Consider the following 25,893-nt stretch of genomic DNA (forward strand, 5'->3'; position numbering starts at 1 on the left):
TCTATCCATGGGATTTCCCAGGCAAGAATACTGAAGTGGGTTGCCATTTACTTCCCCAGGGGATCTTCCTGACACAAGGATTGAACCTGTCTGTGTCCCCTGAATCTCCTGCATTGGCAGGTAGAGTCTTTACCACCTGGCCTACAAGGGAAGCAAATATTACACATGCCCTATGAGCCAAATCAGAATGTTCCTGAAGCGTCTAGTGTCCTCTCACAGCCAGCAGACTGGCTGAGTAAGTTCTGAGTAAGCAGAACTCTGATTGCTAAGAACAACCCATTTTGTGTAGGCTGTAAGGAGATTTGTTAAAAATCTCATTAAAGTAGACCTTTGGTTTTCAACGAGCCTGGTAAGTTTAGAAATCTGTGAAGGCATTTCCTCCCTCCTTCCTTTCTTCCCTTCATTTAAAAAAAAATATTTTCTTTTATTCTGCTTGTCACACTGCCTGTGGGGTACTATTGTTATTTAGTAGTCAGGGCTGAGGGAGGCTGTCCCCATAGTATATCCCCCTTCAAATGCACAGAGCAATCTGGTTGAGAAACGGCTGATTCAAACAGTCTCAACCTACCTTCTACCATCTAGGGTAATAAATAAATAAGTAGGTAAACAATTAACTAAAAAATACAAGGTGATAGCAGTTGCTATCTTGAATAAAAGTGTGTGTGCTTAGTCGCTCAGTTGTGTCCGACTGTTTGCAACTCTTTGAACTGTAGCCCACCAGGCTTCTCTATCCCTTGGACTCTCCACGCAAGAAGAATACTGGAGTGGGTTGCCATGCCTTCCTCCAGGGGATCTTCCTGACCCAGGTATTGAAACTGTATCTCCTGTGTCTCCTGAATTGCAGGTGGATTCCTCTACCCGCTAAGCCGTTGGGGAAATCAGACTTGTATTAATAATTGATAAAGTTTTAGCTGCTTCTTTTATCAGTGGAGGAGGGTCTTTTATGAACATGGCTTAGATGTGAAAATACTTTAGTTGGAATGGATTAAATTGTGTCCCTGCAAAAAGATATGTTGAATCCCTAACTAGGGGTTATCTAGTACCTATGAATGTGACATTAGTTGGAAATCTGGCCTTGGCAGATGTAATTGAGTTAAGATGGGGCATACTGAATTAGGGTGGGCCCTAATCCGATCAAGACTGGATGACTAATGTCTTTAAGAGAAGGGACTCTGAACCCAGATTCACTTAGAGGGAAGAAGGTCACAGATCAGAGTTAATACTTTCAGAAGCCAATGAAAACCTGAAATGGGCAGAAAGCTGTTTCAAGGGGTTACAAGAAACTGGCAAAAGCAAGTAAGGATCCTCCTCTCGAGGCTTGAAGGAAGCATGACCTGCTGAAACCTTGATGGCAAACTTCTAGTTTCCAAAACAGTGAGAAAAGCAATTTCTGTTGTTTTAAGCCATCCAAGTTTGCGGTAATTTGTTATGGCAACCCTAAGACAGTAGCTAATCTATATTTGTCCCAAGCGTGGTAGGCTGGCAGGCTTCCCAAGTAGCTCAATGGTAAAAGAATCTGCCTGCCAATGCAGGAGACACTGGTTGATCCCTGGGTTGGGAAGATCCCTGGGTTGGGAAAAGGAAATGGCAACCCACTCCAGTATTCCTGCCTGGAAAATTCCATGGACAAAAGAGCCTGGTGGAATACAGTCTAGGAGGTCACGAACAGTTGGACGTGACTGAGTGACGAAGCATGCATGTGCATGTGGTAAGCTGGCAAAGTTCAAGGAAGCAAGGCATTTGCAGTAGATTAGGGAGAATGACAATATACAGCCTTGACGTACTCTTTTCCTATTTGGAACCAGTCTGTTGTTCCATGTCCAATTCTAACTGTTGCTTCCTGACCTGCAAACAGATTTCTCAAGAGTCAGGTCAAGTGGTCTGGTATTCCCATCTCTTTCAGAATTTTCCACAGTTTATTTTGATCCACACAGTCAAAGGCTTTGCCATAGTCAATAAAGCAGAAATAGATGTTTTCCTGGAACTCTCTTGCTTTTTTGATGATCCAGTGGACGTTGGCAATTTGGTCTCTGGTTCCTCTGTCTTTTCTAAAACCAGCTTGAACATCTGGAAGTTCATGGTTCATGTATTACTGAAGCCTGACTTGGAGAATTTTGAGCATTACTTTGCTAGCATGTGAGATGAGGGAAACTGTGTGGTAGTTTGAACATTCTTTGGCACTGCCTTTCTTTGGGATTGGAATGAAAACTGACCTTTTCCAGTCCTGTGGTCACTGCTGAGTTTTCCAAATTTGCTGGCATATTGAGTGCAGCACTTTCACAGCATCATCTTTCAGGATTTGGAATAGCTCAACTGGAATTCCATCACCTCCACTAGCTTTGTTCATAATGATGCTTTCTAAGGCCCCCTTGACTTCACATTCCAGGATGTCTGGCTCTAGGTGAGTGATCACACCACTGTGGTTATCTGGGTCATGAAGATCTTTTTTGTACAGTTCTTCTGTGTATTCTTGCCACCTCTTCTTAATATCTTCTGCTTCTGTTAGGTCCATATCATTTCTGTCCTTTACTGTGCCCATCTTTGCATGAATTGTTCCCTTGGTATTTCTAATTTTCTTGAAAAGATCTCTAGTCTTTCCCATTCTGTTGTTTTCCTCTATTTCTTTGCACTGATCACTAAGGAAGGCTTTCTTATCTCTCCTTGCTATTCTTTGGAACTCTGCATTCAAATGGGTGTATCTTTCCTTTTCTCCTTTGCTTTTCACTTCTCCTCTTTTCACAGCTATTTGTAAGGCCTCCCCAGACAGCCATTTTGCTGTTTGGTATTTCTTTTTCTTGGGCATGATCTTGATACCTGTCTCTTGTACAATGTCACGAACCTCCATCCATAGTTCATCAGGCACTCTGTCTATCAGATCTAGTCCATTAAATCTATTTCTCACTTCCAATGTATAATTATAAGGGATTTGATTTAGGTCATGCCTGAATGGTCTACAGGTTTTCCCTACTTTCTTCAACTTAAGTCTGGATTTGGCAATAAGGAGTTCATGATCTGAGCCACAGTCAGCTCCCTGTCTTGTTTTTGCTGACTGTATAGAGTATCTCCATCTTTGGCTGCAAAGAATATAATCAGTCTGATTTTGGTGTTGGACATCTGGTGATGTCCATGTGTAGAGACTTCTCTTGTGTTGTTGGAAGAGGGTGTTTGTTATGACCAGTGCATTTTCTTGGCAAAACTCTATTAGCCTTTGCCCCGCTTCATTCTGTACTCCCAGGCCACATTTGCCTGTTTCTTGACTTCCTACTTTTGCATTCCAGTCCCCTGTAATGAAAAGGACATCTTTTTTGGGTGTTAGTTCTAAAAGGTCTTGTAGGTCTTCATAGAACCATTCAACTTCAGCTTCTTCAGCGTTACTGGTTGGGGCATGGACTTGGATTACCGTGATATTGAATGGTTTGCCTTGGAAACGAACAGAGATCGTTCTGTCGTTTTTGAGATTGCATCCAAGTACTGCATTTCAGACTCTTCTGTTGACCATGATGGCTACTCCATTTCTTCTAAGGGATTCTTGCCCACAGTAGTAGATATAGTGGTCATATGAATTAAATTCACCCATTCCAGTCCATTTTAGTTCATTGATTCCTAAAATGTTGACATTCACTCTTGCCATCTCCAGTTTGACCACTTCCAATGCCTTGATTCACGGAGCTAACATTCCAGGTGCCTATGCAATATTGCTCTTTACAGCATCGGATCTTGCTTCTATCACCAGTCACATCCACAACTGGGTGCTGTTTTTGCTTTGGCTCTGTCTCTTCATTCTTTCTGGAGTTATTTCTCCACTGACCTCCAGTAGCATATTGGGAATCTACTGACCTGGGAAGTTCCTCTTTCAGTGTCCTATGTTTTTGCCTTTTCATACTGTTCATGGGGTTCTCAAGGCAAGAATACTGAAGTGCTTTGCCATTGCCTTCTCCAGTGGACCACATTCTGTCAGACCTCCCCACCATGACCCGTCCATCTTGGGTGGCACTACATGGGGCCACCTGGGCTGGATGAAGCACAGGCTGGAATCAAGATTGCTGGGAGAAAGATTGATAACCTCAGATATGCAGATGATACCACCCTTATGGCAGAAAGCGGAGAAGAACTAAAGAGCCTCTTGTTGAAAGTGAAAGGGGGGAGTGAAAATATTGGCTTAAAGCTCAACATTCAGAAAACTAAGATCATGGCATCCGGTCCCATCACTTCATGGCAAATAGATGGGGAAACAGTGTCAGACTTTATTTTTTTGGGCTCCAAAATCACTGCAGATGGTGATTGCAGCCATGAAATTAAAATACGCTTGCTCCTTGGAAGAAAAGCTATGACCAACCTCAACAGCAAAGTAAAAAGCAGAGACTTTGTTAACTAAGGTCTGTCTAGTCAAAGCTATGGTTTTTCCAGTAGTCATGTATGGATGTGAGAGTTGGACCATAAAGAAAGCCGGGCACCAAAGAATTGATGCTTTTGAACTGTGGTGTTGGAGAAGACTCTTGAGAGTCCCTTGGACTGCAAGGAGATCCAAGCAGTCCATCCTAAGGGAAACCAGTCCTGAATATTCATTGGAAGGACTGATGCTGAAGCTGAAACTCCAATACTTTGGCCACCTGATGTGAAGAACTGACTCATTTGAAAAGACCCTGTGCTGGGAAAGATTGAAGATGGGAGGAGAAGGGACAACAGAGGATGAGATGGTTGGATGCCATGACTGACTCAATGGACATGAGTTTGAGTAAGCTCTGGGGGTTGATGATGGACAAGGAAGCCTGGCATGCTGCAGTCCATTGGGTCACAGAGTCAGACACGACTGAGCATCTGAACTGAACTGAACTGAGGGGGAATGAGGTTTGGGGACAGACATTCACTTAACTAGCAACCTCCGAAGGGTAACGGAGAGGCAGGAAAAGGTTTTCCTTTCTATCCAGGACAGCACACTTCTGTTTAAATTCCTCTACCTTGTGGATTATTTAAAGACAAACTTCACTGCATTCACTCAGCCAGAATGAAATCTTCCTTCATAAAGATGTGCAGGGTGCTTGCACAAAGATAGCAAGCCTGCCTGGAAGTCAGTTCTAATTCCTTTCCAGAGTTCCTGTGCTGATACGTAATGAAATGAAGCAGGCTAACTGGATCCCCTCTCCTTTCTGTGCTTCCCCGGGGGCCTTTTGGTGTTCAATGCATTCACAATGACTTGAACTGTACAACTCCTTATCTGGGTGGTGGCCCAGATTCCACTATCACAGGGTAGCTCTCCTCAGGGCACTTACTCAAGCTCTGTTCTCATCTATACACTAGGGTGTGGCAATATGGTGATCTTCTATTTCTATCATGCAAGAAGACAGCTATTGTATCATCTAATGTTTGGTCACCCAGTGTACACCTAATTTAAATGAGTAAGATCGAGTGATCAATCAAGAAAATTATTTAATCTATTATTTTTCAAAACAATGTGTTTGTTTATTAGCATCTTCCAATGGAGACCAGTGAAGTCTTCTGCAGTCATTGTTTTGTTTTAGGTACCATTATGAACTCATAGAACTTCTCTGGTGGGTAAAGAATCTGCCTGCTAATGCACGAGATCCCCTGGAGAAGGAAATGGCAACCCACTCCAGTATTCTTGCTTGAAGAATTCCATGAACAGAGGAGCCCAGATGGCTACAGTCTATGGGATCACAAAGAGTTGGACGCAATTTAGCAACTAAACCATAACAACAATGAACTCACAAGCTTAAAGAAGGTAATCGATTATCCTTACTGATGCTCAGACTGTTCTATCTCTGGCCAGTAGAGCCTCATTAAGTGGTTTTGAGTCCTTTTGACAGGAGGCTGGTAGTCTTTGATAGCATCTTTGCTATTTGGTATAACAAGATCATCCAGGCTCATTTTATATATTTCCTAACCCCTATCTAGTCAAGATCTGTCTAGTCAAAGCTATGGTTTTTCCAGTAGTCATGTATGGATGTGAGAATAGGACCATAAAGAAAGCTGAGTGCCAAAGAATTGATGCTTTTGAACTGTGGTGTTGGAGAAGACTCTTGAGAGTCCCTTGGACTGCAAGGAGATCCAACCAGTCCATCCTAAAGGAAATCAATCCTGAATATTCACTGGAAGGACTGATGCTGAAGCTGAAACTCTAATACTTTGGCCACCTGATGAGAACTGACTCATTAGAAAAGACCCTGATGCTGGGAAAGATTGAAGTCAGGAGGAGAAGGGAAATGACATAGGATGACATGGTTGGATGGCATCACTGACTCGATGGACATGAGTTTGAGCAAGCTCCAGGAGTTGGTGATGGACAGGGAGACTTGCTGTGCTGCAGTCCATGGTGTTGTAAAGAGTCGGACATGACTGAGCGACTGAACTGAACCCAGACCTGGAATTAGCCATTTCTCCAGGAGTCTTCGTTCCTTGTATTGGAAATGGGATGTAGGAATGATAGTCTGGCACCTGGATGAGTGAGGCATATCTGGGCCTGCTTCTCCTTTTTCAGAGGGGAATAGCCAGTTGGGCCTGGGCTGAAAGAGTTCCATGAGAGAGGCAAGAGATTGTGAGAAGAGAAAGGGTGACCAGTGATTACTGAGGAGTTATTGTAATAGTCTAGGGTGAGATGATAAGATTTTCAGCCAAGGCTGTTGCTGTGGGGATGGTGAAGAGGATCAGAGTTGGGAGAGATGCTAGAGACTAAATTTACACAAGAGGATTTATCAAGTTCAAGGCAGGAGGGGCCAAGGAGGGTAAAAGACAGCAGTGGTGGGTTCAAAGTCTAATTCTGTCACTTACAGACTGAGGGATCTGCATCTCATTACTCAACTTCTAAGACTCAGGAAACTGAATTGCAAAATGAGAACAGACTTCCTGTCTCTTGGGGTGATTGAAAGGATTAGATGAAGTTGTGGATGAAATGAACATAGTTAAACATGTGAAAAATCTAGACCTGTTGGGAAGAGGGGGAATTCACATGGGGTTGGCCCAGATCACACCAAAGCCCAGTCTCCTCCCAGTCCCCTCTCCCAACTAACACTTGCGTTGGTCTGGGGTAACCCCATGGAGTATTAATAATGGATCCCCCAGCATTTACCTAAACCACATTTTATTATTTCATTGAAAAGATGATATAATAAGTTTAATGTTGCCAAAAGAAAAATAGATCACATATTCTTCTGAGGGCTGTTTTTTCTTATTTGACATCAAAGTTGACAAATTTCATTTTAGAAAAACTTAGAGTGATGTTTTAATTTAAAATTGCTTCCATAAGTGACCAATGCTGAAGATATTAAAAACTAAGAAAGTACCTTAAACATAAACAGTTAGCTCAGAGCCTTTTAAAATACTTTCCAAGATGGTTGTCCTGATCAATGATTTATGCAGCACTCTGGCTTTAGAAAATATAGCCATTACTTTAAGTCAATTCCTTCCCAGAACCTCCCCTGCCCATTAAGTCAGTGATATCTTGTAAACCTTTTTTGAAGTTATTGCTTTTCTAAGATGTTATTTTTGAGGACTCCATTGGAGTGATATTTGAATCAAAATTTTGAGGATAGAAGTAGCCATCTAGTAGGTATTATAGTCACATTAAATACTGATAAGGAGAGAATAAAATATTGATAATATCTTTACTTTTCAAATTGTGAAGACAAAACAACCCATTAAAATAAATTTCAGGCAAAACAAGAGTGTATAAAAAATAAAAAGTGCAACTGACTCAAAATTCATTTGTCAGAAATAACCACTGTATCCTTCTAAACTCTTTCCTCCACAGGCATACACATGACATTTTAAATATTTTATCACAAAATTCATTTTATCCCTTAGCCTTCTCTTTCAATATATTGTAAAATATAAAGTTGCTAATAGTAATTCAATATATTGTCACCATTTCTACCTGTCAGGACATAAATGAGTCACTTCACTGTTTTAAACAATTGCTGAATATTGCCCAGTTGAATAAACATGGAATTCTTTATTGTGATCTGACTAATACTTCATAGTGACACATCTTCATTGCTCCAAATTTATTAATATTTTTTAAAGCTCTTAACCAAAACAAACAAATAAGGCTGAATCAGGTCTGGACAGAGGTTAAATACATTCTTGTCAATTTCCGTGTATGTTTACAGTTTCCATAATAAAAAATAAAAAACAAATTAGTGCTTGAGTGCAGTTTTGAAAAACTGTTATAGAACAAGAGACAACTGTAACTTACTGATATTGTGTTTTTTAAAACAAAAACTTGATTGTAAATTCCTGAATCTCGAAAACCGCATCTCCCTTCGTTCTGATAATATTCCAACCTGAAACCCTATTCTCAGTGACGCAGTAATTTTCAGTGTTTCAGCAGCCACTTTTGGCTTTGAGATTTCTGGGTGTCATATGCCTGTTCCTTTTCCTTCCAGTGAAAACTTAGGCCTTATTTTTTATTTCAGTCAGGGAATATGGTACCTCCCATGGAGGAAAGGTGGGGCATCATGGTCCCCTGTCCTCCTGGGTCATACCCACAACCCCAGACACAATACCCAGTGGGTTCTGCAGCACAAAGCCTGGGCTCCCCTCCTTGTCCTTCCTCTGTTCACAGTCCATGCTGCACTCAAGATGGTGGAGCATCTTCCCACCTAAGGAATGGACCAGAGACCTCACTGAACAAGCAAGGAGCATGTTTTTCATATAAAGGATCACCTTTTCCCTTCTTTGGTTTGTTTATAAGGCACCCTTCAACTTGATACAATCTTTTTTTTTAAACATATATTTTTATGTTTATTATTATATTTTACCCTGAAGTTTTTTATTTTATATTATTTTTTATCAGAGTATGGTCTTCCCTCATAGCTCAGTCAGTAAAGAATCCTCCTGTAATGCAGGACACCTGGGGTTTGATTCCTGGGTCAGGAAGATCCCCTGGAGAAGGAAGTGTCAACCCACTCTAGTAGTCTTGCCTGGAGAATCCCATGGACAGAGGAGCCCAGCAGGCTACAGTCCATGGCATTGCAAGAGTCGGACACGACTTAATGACTAACCAACCACTGTTTTTATTGGAGTATAGTTGTTTTACAACATTGTGTTAATTTCTGCTGTACAATGAAGTGAATCAGTTATATAACTAATTATATAACTGTATATATTAAATATATATATCTCCCCTCCCTCTTGGATCTCCTTTTCAGCCCCTTCCCCCACCATCTCACCTCTCTAGGTCACGACAGAACACTGAGCAGAGCTCCCTGTGCTATACACCAAGATCCCACTAGTTATCCAGGATATAATCTTAAATTTTTCTATTATCCCTTAGGCTTCAAGATCCGTATCTTGTTCTTTTTCAAGATCATGCTCTTTTTGGCAGCTGCTAAATGAGTAGATGTTTTTATTTCAGCCAGAAAGTACTATGAGTCTTTGTCGGTGGATGAAGCTGGGGGACGTGCCAGCCTGGGTGACGCTAGCCACGTCAAGGGGTGTCAGTCTTGCAGGGTGAAGAACAAGTGCTCATGAAATACCAGTCTGATTTTAGTCAGGATTTCACATCACTTCTACCTATTGCTTATGCTTCAAACACAATTCATAGTTCAGAATCACGGATGAAGTGAGAATGCAGTCGGTAAGGCCAGGAAAACTCCCATTCTGTTACACTTCAGCTTATTTGTGACTAATTACACCCTCAGCATTCAACATTTGAATTGACTTAAGTTTCTTGGACACCACTGGGAAATTGCCAGTCATGCTTCCCTTAGGCTCAAATCACTTTCATCATCAGGCTCTTTTTAGCTATTCAGAAAATTTTCAAAGATGTTCAAATAATGGAAGTATCTTTATCTTCTCTAGCTTAGCTCAAAGGTGACATTTCCTTAATTGGCCAGAGACTAAGAAGTTTCAACTATCTTCAAGTGATATCCATGGCAAAAAAAAAAAAAAGTTTTGCCTTTACAAAAAAAGTGTTTTGTATATGCATAGCTTTAAAAAAGCTGATTTTCAAGTTCAGCTTCTCTAACCCTCAATGAAAATGAATAGACTGACTCATTTTTTTTTTAAGCGATTTGGAAACAATAGACACAAGCACTTGATAGTAAGTCAGTCTGCCCATGTCTCCTTTTGAGGGGATAGAAGGTAAAATTTAAGTCTTCATTTTGTCTGCCCTCAAAAATATATTTGAATCATTCAGTTCTACAAATATATTCTGAGTATCTCCTTAGTGCCACACAGCACTGGGGATACCACAGCACTGGGGATACTACTGGGGATACCACAGTAAAAGACAAAAATCCTAGGGTGGTAAGGGACTAGAGATGAAAGGAGAGAGACGTAAAGGAAAAAGCAGAGGCATAGGGAATATGATGTCGGCAGGTGGAACAGACTACTCAGCTCGTTGTTCTGTGATGACCTAGAGGGTTTGGGATGGAGAGATGTCCAAGAGGGAGGGAATATATGTATACATATAGCTGATTCATTTCATTGTACAGCATAAACTATCACAACATTGTAAATCAATTATACTCCAATTAAAAAATTGTTGAACAAGGTCACATCTCATGGAGAAGGTGACATTTGAGCAAAGGTTTTAGGGAGGTAAAGAAATTAACCATGTGGATATCTGAAGAATATCCACATGGATATTCCAGAGACAGGAACCAGCCATGGTATGTGATAAGGAAACCAGTGTGACTGGTGCCAGGGGACCAGAGGAGAGGTAGAAATCTGAGTCCAAGGATGAACAGGGAGCAGCTCAGGAAGATGTGGATGGCAGCTCTAAGGACCTGGGCTGGAATTTTACCCTGTTGCAACAGGAAGCTGTGGCAGAGCTGTGAACAGAGCAATGGTATCATTTGATACATTTCCTCTGGATTGACCAGAAACCAGACCTTAGGGGGTAAAGGGTTAAAGTTGCAAGGCCTGAGAGGAGGCCCCTGCAGAATTCTGAGAGAAGGAGTATGTGGGAATCACACCACAGACACTAATGAAGGTGACAGAAAGAGTCTGACTTCTGTATGAACATTAAAGGTAGGGCGAACAGAAGCCCTTGAAGCATTGGATGAGGGGTGTTGAGAGAAAAAGAGCCTCAAAGATGACTCATTATAAGAAGATGTAGTACATATATACAGTGGAGTATTACTCAGCCATTAAAAATGATGAAATAATGCTATTTGCAGCAACAGGGATGGACATAGAGATTGTCATACTGAATGAAGTAAATCAGAAAGAGAAGGAGAAATACTTGTGACATCCCTTATAGGTGGAATCTAAAAAGAAATGATACAAATGAACTTACTTACAAAATAGAAAGAAACTCACAGACTTAGAAGATGAACTTATGATTGCTGAGGGAGATGGATAAGGGAAGGGATCGTTTGGGATGGACATGTACACATTGCCAGATTTAAAATGGATAATTAACAAGGACCTCTATATAGGACATGGGCCTCTGCTCAATTTTATGTGGCAGCCTGGATGGGAGGGGAGTATGGGGGAGAATGGATATATGTATATGTATGGCTGAGTCCCTTAGCTGTTCACCCGAAACCATCACAACATTGTTAATCGGCTATACTCCAATACAAAATAAAAAGTTTAAAAGGAGAAAAAAAAAGATGACTCAAGATTTTCAACATGAGCAATTCAAAAGGTGGGGTTGCCACTAACTGAGGTGAGGAAGGCCTCCCCTGGGGCCTGCGTAAGGAGAAAAGTCCAAGAGTTCATGTAACGGAGTCCAAGCCTGCTCAGCTCACCACAGGATAGGCCAGTAAATCTGAGATGAGGTGTTGAGGCAAGGAAGACAACTTTATTTGGAAAGCTGGTTCACGGAGAAGATGGCAGATCAGGGCCTCAAAGTAACCATCTTGTTGGGGCCTGGATGCCAGGTTCTTTTATGGATGAGAGATGAGGGGAGGCGAGGAAACAAAGTAAAAAGACCATTTAATTCATGAAAATATCTTTTAGAATGACAAGCCTCAGCAGGGGCATATGTTAGTTTCACTTCCTTATAGCCCTTAACAGGTGGACAGGATCAGGCTACCTCCCTATGAGCCAAACAAAGGCACCCTAGCCCAAGGGTCAAGCAGAGGCGGGTGGGTAGCACTCCCGAGGCAGGCCATTATGTATGCCTATAATAACAAAAATGGCAAAGTAAGAATTAAAGTCACAGAGCCAGATCCAGTATGGATTCAAAATTAACCCTTATGGCTACATTTAGATTTCAAGATTTTGACGTGATGGATTTGAGATGACTGTGAGACACTCAACTATTGACCAAGTCAAAATTCATCATCCTCAAAGAATGTAAGTTCTCTGAGGGTAGTCTTCCATCTACTCTGTTCATTGCCCTATCTCCAGAGCCTTAGACAGACGTGTAGGTTCTCTATTAAAAATTAATTTAACAAATATTTGCTAGGTACTCATTCCATGTCTTGCTCTGTTCTCCAAGCTTGGGAGGACAGCAGAGACAAAACAGCTAAAATTCTCATGCACCTTACATTCTAGGAGTGAGAGGCAGATAAACAAATGAAATAAAAGAAATCTTCTATCTGTTGGTGTACCTGTTTAATAAACCTTCGCTGGATGTTTACCTACATGGCACTCAATGTTTATGATAATAAACATATTATCATGACTCTACCAGGAGGAAATCAAGACCCTGGAGCTGGCATCCCACCAGCCTGTCTTCCTCCAAAGCCCCTTTCACCATATCATGCTGCCTCTCAGAGGAAGTAACACAAATCCTATCCTTACCAGGTAAATACCAGGGCTGTGTTTCTTTTCATATAAGCACTGAAAGAAAAATCTGCTCAAAATAGGACTCTTTGGGAAGTGCAGTCCAGGAGGACTGCCTGGAAGTGGGCAGGCCCCGGTCACTCAGCTCCACTCAGTCCTCCTTCATGGAACCAAACCATGCAGCTGAATTTCTCTCGAAATCTCAGAGCATTTAAGGGCCATCACAATGATTCCTCTGAAAGGCTCAATTTGCAACTTTTCACAAAACTAGAAAGGTGGACTAAAAGACACTTGATATGCATATAAATTTTGAGGGAAAATTGTTTATCCCCCTTGCCTAAAAGTGAAACTGGATTAATTTTCCATTCCCAGCAGCATCATCAAGGAGATGGTTTGGACTTTAGTAGCCCCAATAATTTCAGTGCTCACTTCTCAGCCTCACTCAGCCATCTGACATTCTCAGCCATCTGACATTCTCACCATGTCATGCAGCGGACCACCCCCAGGCTTTTCCACGTATTCTCCATAGAAATTCTGAAACAGCCATGGCCCCTGCCCTCTGTCCATTTCTTATCCACTTTCCACATATACAATAATCTGGTATCACACTTCCTTTCCCACCTACATCTCCTGAAAGATAAACCATATTGCTTCCCTGGTGGCTCAGTGATAAAAAATCTATTTGCCAATGCAGGAGATGTGGGTACGATCCCTGGGTTGGGCAGATCCCCTGGAGAAGGAAATGGTAACCCATTCCATATTTTTGCCTGGGAAATCCCAAGGACAGAGGATCCCAGTGGGCTACAGTTTATGGGTTCACAAAAGAGTCAGACATGACTTAATGTCTAAACAACAACAAAATTTAAACGATTATTTATCCTCAAAAATTTGTAATTCTTTCTCCTATTTAGAACTGTCTGAGCAGTTCTTCAGGAAGTTCAGTTCTAGAGATTTCTCCTCTGGATTGCCATCTCTGACAACACTGCAATTTTTAAGATAAAACATGTTGAGTTCCCATCAGTTGGGTGATGGCCATATTCATCTTGATGTTACCTCTCATGCAGCTGATCCAACAAAAGAGAGAATTTCCATGACCAGCAGTATGTGATCCACCAATAACCTACTTTTCCCAAACCAAGAAAGAGGTGTTCAGACCACCAGATTCCTTAGCACCTTCTGATGGACTTCGAGAGACCTTCATGTTGTAATTCCGAGATGGACTGAGTCCTCTCCTAATGTGACACATTACTTTAATTCAAGAGAATGACTGGGATCTTAAACATTTCCCTAAAAAATCGAGGGCAGGATGAGATGATTGATAGTATCACTGACACAGTGGACAGAAGTTTGAGCAAACTCAGGGAGATAGTGAAGGACAGGGAAGCCTGGCATGCCACAGCCCATGGGGTTGCAAACAGTCGGATATGACTGAGCCACTGAGCAACAAACAACAGAACACATGCAGCTTTTTGCATGGTGAATAAAGAGGGCATCTTTTCATCCTCACAATAATTTTTATTGTTCTTTCTAAAGACTCCAAATTATAGTCCAAATTACAAAGCAAGAATCATGCAATATAGAGGGTTTAATGGTGAAATAACTGTTCAGTGCCAGTATAATGGTATCTGTCTGCTGTCTATCTGTAGGATCACAAAAGCTTTTCCAATGGAAAATGAAAAGGTTTTATAAGGGGCAGACAGTGCCAGTAACAACTCATCCTGGATACCAAAGTGGTGAATAAACCCTCTCAGTAATGAGATTATGCTTCTGTACGACACAAACCTGGCAAGAATATCCTAATTTTAAAGGTGATGTATATTTTAATGTGTTCTAATCAGCAGGAAGCCTGAATGGTAGCTTTAAGTTCATAACCATAACCAAAAAAAAAAAAGAAAAATCAAATAAACAAAATCCCCTCTCTCTTAATTCTTTTTATGTGCAACACCTGCCCTAAAATCTCTGTCCTTATTTCCTCCTTGATAGAAAAGAAAATCAAGTGTCAGAATTTGGACTGCAAGTGTAAGATATTATCAAAGTTGTATTCTATCATCCATCTTATTTTGTATTGAATAGACATATTTTCTAAATATCACACCTGGTAACTTTCCACAATTTTTTTCCACTTAACAATCACCTATTCAGATATTTGGCCTTAGGTATAAAGGTACAAATTTCTGGCACAGCCTAGTTGCTTCAAGGATTTTTTTTTCCCCAATCTGCCTTGAAATTCTGTCTAATGTGCTGCTTTAGGCTTCATAGAGCCACAGCTTTCAAGTGATACGTATAGACCTTTCCTGTAGGAATTATGCAAACCTTATGTAATATTTGTGAGATGTGTTAAAATCCTGGCACAGAAGAGAACTTTGAAATCCAAAGCTGTTCTATAACTTTCTTTTTTAATCAGCTGCCAGCTGGATTCTGCAAAGCTACTAGTTCCAGTTCCTATGCAAGAACACTGCTACCATTTTAAACAATATACTTTTTTTTCCCGTTGTTGAAGGAAAGGTCACAAGGAGGGTAAAGTAATGTAGCCTCAGGGAGGCTAACGAAATCCCACCACTTGTTCAGAAACCCACCACAGTGCACAGTGAGTGGATATGCAATCCAATTCAAAACATTCCATTGGAGAGCTCCTTCTGAATCCTAACCTTGTAAGTTGTTTCCAGAGACAGAGCTGCTTTGAAATCTTGGTGTCTTCTTCCCATGAACAGATTGTGACGAATGAATGAAATGGTGTAGGGCAGCTAAAGCTGGGTGAGGCACAGTTCAAAATAAAGCCAATCCTATGTCAAACACATTGCTCTGATGAACCACATATGGAAGGCCAAAGGTAGCACCGCTAGGCAAAATACAGGGTGCCTCATTACATCGGAATTCAAGATAAACAAGGAAGAATTAGTTAGCTTAAGTGTGTCCCAAGCACTAAGTGGGATAGACTCAGAATTCATGTTTACTTAAATTCAAATTGGACTGGACAACCTGCATTTTTCAATGCTAAACCTGGCAATACTTACCCAAGGAAAATTAAAATAGTTTATTTTCAATCAATATTATACTATCTTGCACCAATGAAAAACACAGATGGAAACAATTATATAATCATTTATTTTGCTTTAATGGTTTCTACTACCTTATAAATGGTAAAAGTCTCAACAATATTAGAACAGGTAAAAGAAATGAGCTAAGCTGCTGTGAAAGATCGTGAAGACTACTTAAAGATCCACACATCAGAAAATCTGATGTCACATCAATCCCCATCACTGAAATAATTTAAGCTGTGACTACGAAGTGTAATGCCATGAACTATGTACACAAATGAATCTTATTTTATAGTAACCCTTTGTGTGTGCTAAGTCCCTTCGGTCATGTCCGACTCTGTGCAACCCTAAGCACTGTAGCCTGTCAGGCTCCTCTGTCTATGGGATTCACCCTACTTGTACATTAACTGGATGATAACCTATTAACCTTGCCTTTCCAAGTAAAAGTGGTTAATAGGTTAGAGCTTCCCTGGTGGCTCAGATGGTAAAGAATCTGCCTGCAATACAGGAGACCCAGGTTCAATCCGTGGGCTGGGAAGATCCCCTGGAAAAGGAAATGGCAACCCACTCCAATATTCCTGCCTGAGAGAATCCCATGGACAGAGAAGCTTGGTGGGCTACAGTTCATGGGGTCTCAAAGAGTCAGACACGACTGAGCAACTAACACTCCAAGTAAAAAGCAATGGCCTACCTCTTTTCATGACTACTGCTATATCCTAAATGAAGCATCAGTTTTTTCTAGGCAACTGTTTTATTTAATATCTTGGTAGCAAAGCAAATACAGTCAGATTTCCATATCCATTTATGGAGTCAACTAACCTCAGACTGAAAATATTGTGAAAAAAATTCCAGAAAGTTCCAAAATCAAAACTTGAACTTGCTGCATGTCTGAAACAATTGATATAGCATTTCCATTCCATTGGGTATTTTAAACAACCTTGCTATTGTTGTTGTTCAGTTGCTAAGTTGTGTCTGACTGTTTGTGACTCCATGGACTGCAGCATGCCAGACTTCCCTGTTCTTCACCATCTCCCGGAGTTTGCTCAAACTCCTGTCCATTGAGTCGATGATGCCATCCAACCATCTCATCCTCTGTCAACCCCTTGTCTTCCTGCCCTCAATCTTTCCCAGCATCAGGGTCTTTTCCAATGAGTCAGCTCTTCACATCAGGTGGCCAAAGTACTGGCGCTTCAGCTTGTCTTTCCAATGAATATTCAGGTTGATTTCATTTAGAATTGACTGATTTGATCTCCTTACAGTCCAAGGGATTCTCAAGAGTCTTCTCCAACACCACATATGATTTAAAGTATACAGAAGGATGTATGTAGATTATATGCAAATACTATGACATTTTATATAAGAAACTTGAGCATCTGAGGATTTTTTATGGTGAGGGCAGGCTGTGGATACTGAAGGATGACTCTATTTGTTTCCTAAACTAACATATACAATTTCAGTAACAGATATTTCAAAAAGGGAGAAAGCTATTGTAAATGCTATAGCAAGATTCCTTTCATTTGGGTGTTAAAAAACAGCCAATCCCTTTTGAAAATATGTTTAACATCCCTCTTCATTGTTTCCAGTGAATGCTGTGCCCCCTACCTCTGCCCCCTGCAAAATTATTGTTTAAGAAACTCTGCTCAAACAATGTAAACATTTGGCCACTATTTTTCTTATGAAAACATGCTGCTGCTGTTGCTGCTAAGTCACTTCAGTCGTGTCTGACTCTGTGCGACCCCAGAGACGGCAGCCCACCAAGCTCCCCCGTCCCTGGGATTCTCCAGGCAAGAACACTGGAGTGGGTTGCCATTTCCTTCTCCAGTGCATGAAAACATAAGCACCACTAAATTAGGCCCAAATGATCAGGTTAAATTAGAGATCTGGCCATTACTGATGATTTAGGATTCTGGAGAAAGCCATGCTGGGTCATTCATACACCACAAAATGCCTTTTCCTAAGTTGTTTGATCTCAATTATCCAAAATTTGTGGATCTTTTTAAAGATTTTTTTTTAAATTTTAAACATTTAAAAAAAATTTTATTTGTTCATTGATTTATTTTTGGCTATGCTGAGTCTTTGTTGTTGCACAGGCTTTTCTCTAGGTGCGGTGAGCGGGGTCCACTCTTCATTGCAGTGTAGTGATTCTCATTGGAGCTTCTCATTGTAGTGGCTTCTCTTGTGTGGCATGGACTCTATGGTGTGGGCTTCAGTAGTTGTGCATGACCTTAGAGCGGTTCCCAGGTTCTTAGAACACAGACTCAATAGTCGTGGTGTGACATGTGGGATGTTTAAGGCTCAGAAATCAAACCCATGTCTCCTGCATTGGCAGGCGAATTCTTTACCACTGAGCCACCAGGGAAGCCGTATTTGACCTTAAGGTTTAGCCGAGTTGGGCTCTTGAAACACATCAGTTTGCAAAAGACTCTGTGGAAGAAATAAAGTCTTCGGTAACACTTGTGTTTGTTACTGAGTGTTTTTTGGACTGTTGTGCTAAATTTGAGCTGGCACATTATTAACCTTTTCAAATTAGGCATTTAGTAGGCTCAGCTGAATCTTTTCTTAATTTGCACATGAGGATTTGCCAGAACAGCTGGCACTGTGCTGGAATATTGGTTGAGATCTTCAATTTACACAGGCCAAGCAGAAACACATACACTTCAGAGAGGATGACCTAATTGGTGCTGAACACAGTCACCTTTATGAATCAGAATAATAGCAATAACAACTGCTAATACTTATTGAGTGCTTACTATGTCCCAGGCATTATAGGTATGAACAGTCATTTACCACTTTCAACAACCTAATGAGGTTTTAGTCCCTCAATTTTGTAGATAAGAAAAGTCAAGAATGGTTAGATTAGGTCCCTAGATTATACAATTTAGTGGTAATAATTTTGCTTTGTACAAGGCAATCTAACTGCAGAATTTGAGTGCTCACCACTTTGCAATACTGTGTCAACAAATGTATCCCATAGTAATAGAAAACTTCTACCTTCTCAGGTAGGTTTCCCAGTGAAGGATGTGTTCCTTTGTGACGCAGACTTCAAGGGAATAGGAGGTAACCAGGCTAAGCGATGCATGCCACCCTTCACCTCCACCCTCAACCAACCACAGGCAACCGTGCTGTTGCCTTAAACATGTGTGCATTTTTTGGGTTTATTTTTAACACGTTTATGGTAAGATTTATGATACTCCTTTAATATGCTTATGATAAAGCCCTTCCATATATTGGGATCTATAGTGAGAACAGAGCCATAAATGTGGAGGGTGGGGTCTTCCAGGAAGGACATTTGAGATGTTAGTCGCCTGAAGAATGATGTTACAGGCGCAAGACACAAATAGGCTCTCGAGCTGGGTGGCAGACTGGAATCTAGCCCTGCTGGTCTTGATCACCAAGCTTGGGTAATGGGGCAGAATGCTGCATTCTCCCTGGGGTGGGGTGGGGAGATCAGGGGCATATAGGGCAGAACCCACATCAGAAAACATGGAGTCAAGGGTTTTTGTGTCTTTCTTATCTATGTTTGTTTCTCCTTTGAACTACTTGAATGTTTGGAAAAGGCCTTTAGAAAGTTCCAGTAAATCTCAGATGTCTCAGTGAGAGAATTTTTAAACATATTGTGCCATAGAGCACTGGAGGGTGGCAACAACGGTGGTGGGAATGACAGAATTGAATCCAGTGGGGAAACAGAGGGATGAAGATGGAAACTTCCTGTGGCCCGTCATTCTCCCTTCCCTCTTGGTTCTGATGCCAAACCTCGGAGGTTCTGGCTTGTAATTTAGAGGTAGTGTTTCTGTATGCCTAGAGTACTGGCCTTAGAGGTGTTTGGGAATGGTTTGTAAAATAGCCAAGCTAGTTTTCTACCACAGTCAGCTCTGGAAGAACTGAAGACAGCCCAAGATTTCTCTCTCTTCCTTCTTTTTAAAATACAACTAAGTGTAGAGGTCTACTTTTGCTGCATTGTTGACAATGCACAGATATTTACAAGTGTCCATTATACAGGTTGGAAGAAATGCTAAGTATTTATAATGAGTAGATTTATTAAGCTAAAAAAACAAAGTTCCCTGCTATGCCCCATTCCTGACTCAAGAAAGTATCATTGAGAGTTTTACAGAAAACTTCCTGAAGCCACTAAAGTTGGGTGGATTAAAAAAGAAACAAAAGAAAAGAAAAAGCAACTGCCTGGTGAAACTAGCTAGAGCTTTGCCAAGGGAGCCAGAATGATCCACTGAAACATGCATGCCACTTTCATCTTAAGAACCCTAGTCCCTCTCTCCTTTACCAACTTTTTCTAGAAAAGTTGTATTTTAGTTTCTGAAAGCACCCTACTTGGGGATGTAGAGAAGCTCATAAGGTATTTATACATTTTTTGATATGATTTTCCTGATAACTTACTGTAGGTAGATCTAACACACTGATTCCCAAAGAGACTTCTTCCCAGGCACAAACTCAGAGGAAAGGATGAAGCTTCCGCAGGCTCTGTTTGGGAGACGGACTCAGAAACATAACTATGTCCTCCGGGGGTCAGGGGAGCCCTGGAAGTCGGAGGCTGTGATCTTCTGGACGCTGACCTCAACAAAGGTCCTTTAGGATGAGAATGAGGCTACTCAGTCAGTCCCTGAGCTACCAGCCTCCTCACTCTGTCCAGGAACAAGGGCAAGATTTCAGCTGCAAAAAACAGCAGAGCTAAACTCTAAAACTGGCCAAGGAGGGAGACAAAATCGTGAGTTCCTTGCGCGGGGGGGCCACGGCGGGGGGGCGGGGGTGGTGGTGGTGGGGGGTGGTGTCCACAATACACTGCCTAATCCCAGCGTTGCCAACTGCTAGAGTTGTTTAAAAAACAAACAAACAAAAACCGGAAGAAATTAAAAAGACAAGCCACTACATAAAATTAGCCAACAAATCTACCTACCAGCTCTACTGGCTAACTGACAGTTTTCTGAGCCCCTAGCCTCATGAAAAGATTTCTAGCGAGGAAAATGGAAGGCACCTTCCCTGTCATTTCATAAACGTTTCTTGGCAATGCCGGGACCCCCGGCTGTCACGCTTGCAGGGATCCGTGCGCTCCCAGCTTGGCCAAGGCTGCGGACGCTCAGAACCGTGCAGACACCAGAACCGTGCAGACACCAGCTTTCTGAGGCGCTCGGCAAGTAGAGGAAGACTCTCTCTAGCTTCAAGTTGGGAAACTTTTCCTCAAAACTGCATTAACCTTTGTTGAGCTGCCAGGAAATCCCTAGTTTCTTTTTATGGGATTGTGATGACCTGTGTCCATGATTACAGGAACCCAAGCAATTCAGGACGAAAAATACATATACACGTTCTACAAGCATGAGTCAAATGATTTGTGTATGGACGTGGCTTTGGGACATTCTTATCTTTAAACACGCCGGCGTCCGCGCACTCGGCGGCTTTTTCCTCCTATGCCTGTCCCTTGTCGGCCTGCATTTTCTAGGAAAACTGGGTACCCCAATCTCTGACTCAAAGCGCCTTTCTGCATCTCCCCACCAAGCCAAGCTCAATCCTAGGGCTCCTCTCTCCCCAGTCCCCTGCTTAGAGGCCGCTGCCGTCCGTGGTCCAGAGAAATACGCGCGTGGGGAAGCCGAGCCGGCCGGAGGGGCACGGGTGGAATCAGGAGAATGCTAGTTTTTGCCAAGTTAACAGTTTCAGCCAGAGGGCACGGATTCTGGGGAGCCTAGGGGCCACAAGGTAGAAGTGGTAACTCCCCAGCGGTGATCGGAAGCTCGAGCCGGGTGGGAGCGGGGCTGTCAGTGCCGCACCAGCCTCAAGCTTAAACAGGAAAGGACGCGGAGACAGAGCCCACCAAAACTCGGGGAACACAAACCAGCCCGGCCAGGTGCACAGCCAAAGACTTCACGCTTTCCCAGATGCTATCCCCCGCCTGCTTCTCTTTCTCATCCCTCTCTGGGTGGAACCGCGTCGGGAAGTCTGATGCCCAATTCTGGCATGGTGTGCTCAGAGACCCGAGAAACCCCAGTGTCGTCAAGCCTGGCTTCAAACGCGTTGGGCAGCCACCTGTTTCACAAAGCCCGGAGTTTGCTGCGGGGGCGAGCTGCGGCGGGAAGAACCCTGTCAACCCCTCGGTCCGCCTCGGCACAGAATCTCCAAATACGCGCATCACCCCAAAACCAAGTGCGCACATACCTTTGCGCAACCCGAGAGGCTCGCACCACTCCTGCCAACCGCGCGCGGCGACTTACTTCCCGATCCCCCGGCTTCAGCTCCCAACCCAGCCCTGACCTCGGGTCCCATACCGCGCCCGACCCCTCCGCCAGGGACAGAGCCCAAAAATACCTGCCGTGAAGATGCAGAGAGCGAAGAGGGTCTTGCAGACCATGGTACCTTGGTACTCGGTGCCGAGCCCGGAGCGGACGGCGGGAGAGTTTGCCGGGACTGACCGAGCGCCCCCGAGCGCGGGCAGCTTCTCCTCGGCCCGCTGGCTGCGGCGGGAGCCGGGCGGCCCGGGCGACGGCAGGGGAAGCGAGGCGAGTGCCGCGCGGCTCCGTCAGCTGCTCGTCCTCCGGCGCCCGGCGCGCTTCTGCTCCATCCCAGCCGCCGGAGCCCGGGGCCGCCTCCGCCGCCGCGACAGCCGCCGCCAAACCCCTCCCACCCGGGCCCCGCGGCGATGACAAGGCCACCCCTGGCCTTTCCTCTCCCGGCGCTCGAGTCCCGAGAGTCCCGGCCCAGGGCGGCCTCTGCTGGACAGTCAGGGCGCGAGACCCGAGTTCTGACCCGGTTCAGCAAATGTTTGGGGCCGTTAGCACTGTGCTGGGAACTAAGGGAATGCAAAGAAGTGAGAGCAGATCTCTGTTCTCAGGAATTTATCTCAGGTTTCTTACATGAGTTACAACCTTGGTGATCGTATGCCATCTTAGGTGTCACCTCGAAGGGCCAAGACCCCACCGTTCTAAGCACATACACTTTTTTCCAAATATGAGAGCCTTTTTTTCATTTCCCCAAATATTCTGTGTGTACATTTAAACCCTCATTCCCATTCAGCCCCACTGCATTTCCTGGTGCCTGAGCCAAAATGTCTGCTATCCTATTCAGCTTCTTACTGTTACCAGAAGAAATAGTACTAATGTCAGGCAATGTCAGTGATCGTGGGATAACTATGAGCGAGGAACCCTGCTAGGTGTATCATGATGCCTTCTAACGGCCGTATGACACAAGAATTATTACTCCATTTTACAGATGAGAAAGCTAAGGCACAGAGAAGGTAAGTAATGTGCCCAGGGACACAGAACTGGTAAGGACTGCATTCCACAAGTCACGAGTTTGTGTCCCACGGCATAATAGCAAAGGTTGTCATTTCTTGAGAAATGCTGTGTGTTGGACAACTGTGCTGTACAGGTATTAACCAAATCACGTTTTCATAACAATCCTTTCAGGTGACACTGTTACATCTTCATTTTCAGGGGAGAAAATGAAAGTGCTGAGAGGTTTAAGTACTTGCTTGTGTTCATACAACTAGATAATGGTAGAGATAAGATGCCTGCCTAGGGACCCCAGGTCATCCCTGTACTCTCTCTTCAAAGCCCAGAGTTTCTGTTGTGTTCACACAGGTCAACGCTGACCTTTCACTTATCCTCCCACCACCTTAGACCTGCTTATTTCTACATTTCTATCAGACCGGATGCCAGATCACCTCCCAATATCTATGTTATTATGAGGCTGGTGGTCCCCTAGGCTGGCTTCTTGGAAGGCTCAGTGGTAAAGAATTTGCCTGCAATGCAGGAGACACAGGTTTGATCCCTGGGTTGGGAAGATCCCTGAGGAGGGCATGGTTACCCATTCCAGTATTCTTGCCAGGAAAATCCCATGGACAGAGGAGCCTGGTGGGCTAGAGTCCATGAAGTCTCAAAGAGTTGGAACAACCGAAGTGACTGAGCGTGGTCCCCTGGACACTAGAGCTGGCATGCTGCAGGAATTAAGGAGTGTTCTAAAGAACTGATTTGCTCAGAACCATGAGTAGTGCTGGAGGGCAACTTTTTTCTTTTTTTTCTGTGACTTCTTTCTCATTTCCCAGACAGAGCCTCAGGTTTCGTTTTCTCATTCTCTTGGATCTGATGACTTTTTCTGTGATGACATCAGTTCCTCTGCCTGACCCTACCGTTACCACGATTACAGCTTGCCATGCTTCCCCAATCAGATTAAACTGAGCTCATGTTTTTTCTTTTGTCTTGGTAAATGTATTGATTCTTGCTGAAATAAGTAACCAAATGCCCATCCCCCTTTCCTCCTCCCTGACCAGAGAAACTGCAAATTCAATTTATTAAACAAGTTGTCTTAATGTTTTTGACCTTCAGGTCCTTCTGGTTTCTAGTGTAATCTATGTGATTATTAAGAATTTCTGCATCTGTGTGGTGACTGGTGGGGAGGCAGGGACCACACACAGAGTTCTGCAAGCACGTTCTGTAAGGCTCTGGTGCCTTTAGATAGGGTCATTTAAGTAAGAGACTCTGTGACAGAAATATTTTTCAAAAACACTTCACAGAAAAAAAGTATTCAATTGAAATTCAATAAAACTTTAATGGAGACCCTTAGTAGTGCAAAGCATGTGTGACTGGCTTTGATATCTAAGATGCTGGTTTGGTACCCAGCATGGCAATCCACTCCAGTATTCTTGGCTGGAGAATCCCATGAACAGAGGAGCCTGGTGGGTTACAGTCCATAGTGCTGCAAAGAGTCAGACATGCCTGAAGTCACTTAGCAACAGCAGATTATGATCCCCACATGTGAATTGGTTAAAATTTCCAAAGCTTTTCATTGTATACAGAATAGAGTTGAAATTAATTTAACTAAAATGAGTCTTTATCAACCATTAAAGCTTTTGATTTATTAATTTAGTAAAAATGTATTTGATTATTTACTAGGTGGTAGACCTTATACTAGGTTTTGGGAATGAAATGTGTTGGAATAGTCAATGTAAGTAGGTTATGCTGCTGTAATAAACCACCCCTTTATTGCTTATTGCTCAGACGCTTAAACAATAGAGGTTTACTTCTCTCTGATCATCATCGGCTGTGGATCCAGCTACTCCCCAGAGCAGATGTCTTCTACATCAGGATTCAGTGTTGTACTCCCTGTCTTATACACTCAGGAAGACTGAGGAGGAAAACTGAGTGCAGCATTTATGTTTTCCACCCGGAAGTGATTGTTCTGCTCATATTTTATTGATGGTGTGCTCAGTCGCTCAGTCATGTCTGACTCTTTGTGACCCCATGGACTGTAGCCCGCCAGGCTCCTCTGTCCGTGGAATTTTCCTGGCAAGAATAATGGAGTGGGTTTCCATTTTATTCTCCAGGAGTTGAATCCACATCTCCTGCATCTCCTGCATTGCAGGTGATTCTTCACCACCAGGAAGCACATTCTTCATGGTTGTGATGTGTGCCACAGTGGTTAACTGTCCCTGCCACCTGCTGCTAAGTCTGCTGCTAAGTCACTTCAGTCGTGTCCCACTCTGTGTGACCCCATAGACGGCAGCCCACCAGGCTCCCCTGTCCCTGGGATTCTCAAGGCAAGATCACTGGAGTGGGTTGCCATTTCCTTCTCCAATGCATGAAAGTGAAAAGTGAAAGTGAAGTTGCTCAGTCGTGTCTGACTCTTAGCTACCCCATGGACTGTAGCCCACCAGGCTCCTCCATCCATGGGATTTTCCAGGCAAGAGTACTGGAGTGGGGTGCCATTGCCTTCTCCGGTCCCTGCCACCAGGAAGCTTATATTCTAGAAGTGAGGAGTCAAGCACTGAATGATCCCCAAAATATATGTGGTAATTTGTTAGGTTAAAGTGAAAGGGGATGGGAGAAATGAGTGAACTGTTTTATAGTTGTTGTTTATTGAACTGAATAAAAAAGAACTCAAAATATATGCAACACCTTATTATGTGAAATACTATAAATAATAAATACCCACTAACATTTATTGAGTCTCTCCTCTATGTTATGTTAGGAATTGTTTCAAGCATTTTGAGTAATCTGTCTAAACTTCACACTGTGTAAGGTTATCCAGATTTTGCAAATAAAGAGACTGAGATATACTTTATGAAAGTTTAAGTTTGAAGGAAAGCAAAAGATGCTAAGATATTAAAGCAGGGAGACTTGCACTCCTCACAGTGGGATCAAGGATGGAATTTGCATGTAAC

At 42.9% G+C, this 25,893-nt stretch overlaps 1 protein-coding gene across 1 annotated transcript in view; it reads right to left on the reverse strand.

Annotated features, from left to right (window-relative positions):
* PARM1 (prostate androgen-regulated mucin-like protein 1) overlaps positions 1-22,293 on the reverse strand; it is a 129,631-nt gene extending 107,338 nt beyond the window's left edge. The window contains exon 1 of the mRNA XM_086405389.1: positions 22,044-22,293. Within this exon, the coding sequence (XP_086261515.1) occupies positions 22,044-22,086 (43 nt within the window). The 5' untranslated portion in view covers positions 22,087-22,293. The remainder of the gene's footprint in view (positions 1-22,043) is intronic.
* Between the last annotated feature and the right edge of the window lie 3,600 nt (positions 22,294-25,893).

This window comes from Bos grunniens, chromosome 6 (genome assembly GCF_055505025.1).
Source record: "Bos grunniens cultivar Pamir isolate PY7600 chromosome 6, Bosgru_T2T1.0, whole genome shotgun sequence".
Taxonomy (NCBI): domain Eukaryota; kingdom Metazoa; phylum Chordata; class Mammalia; order Artiodactyla; family Bovidae; genus Bos; species Bos grunniens.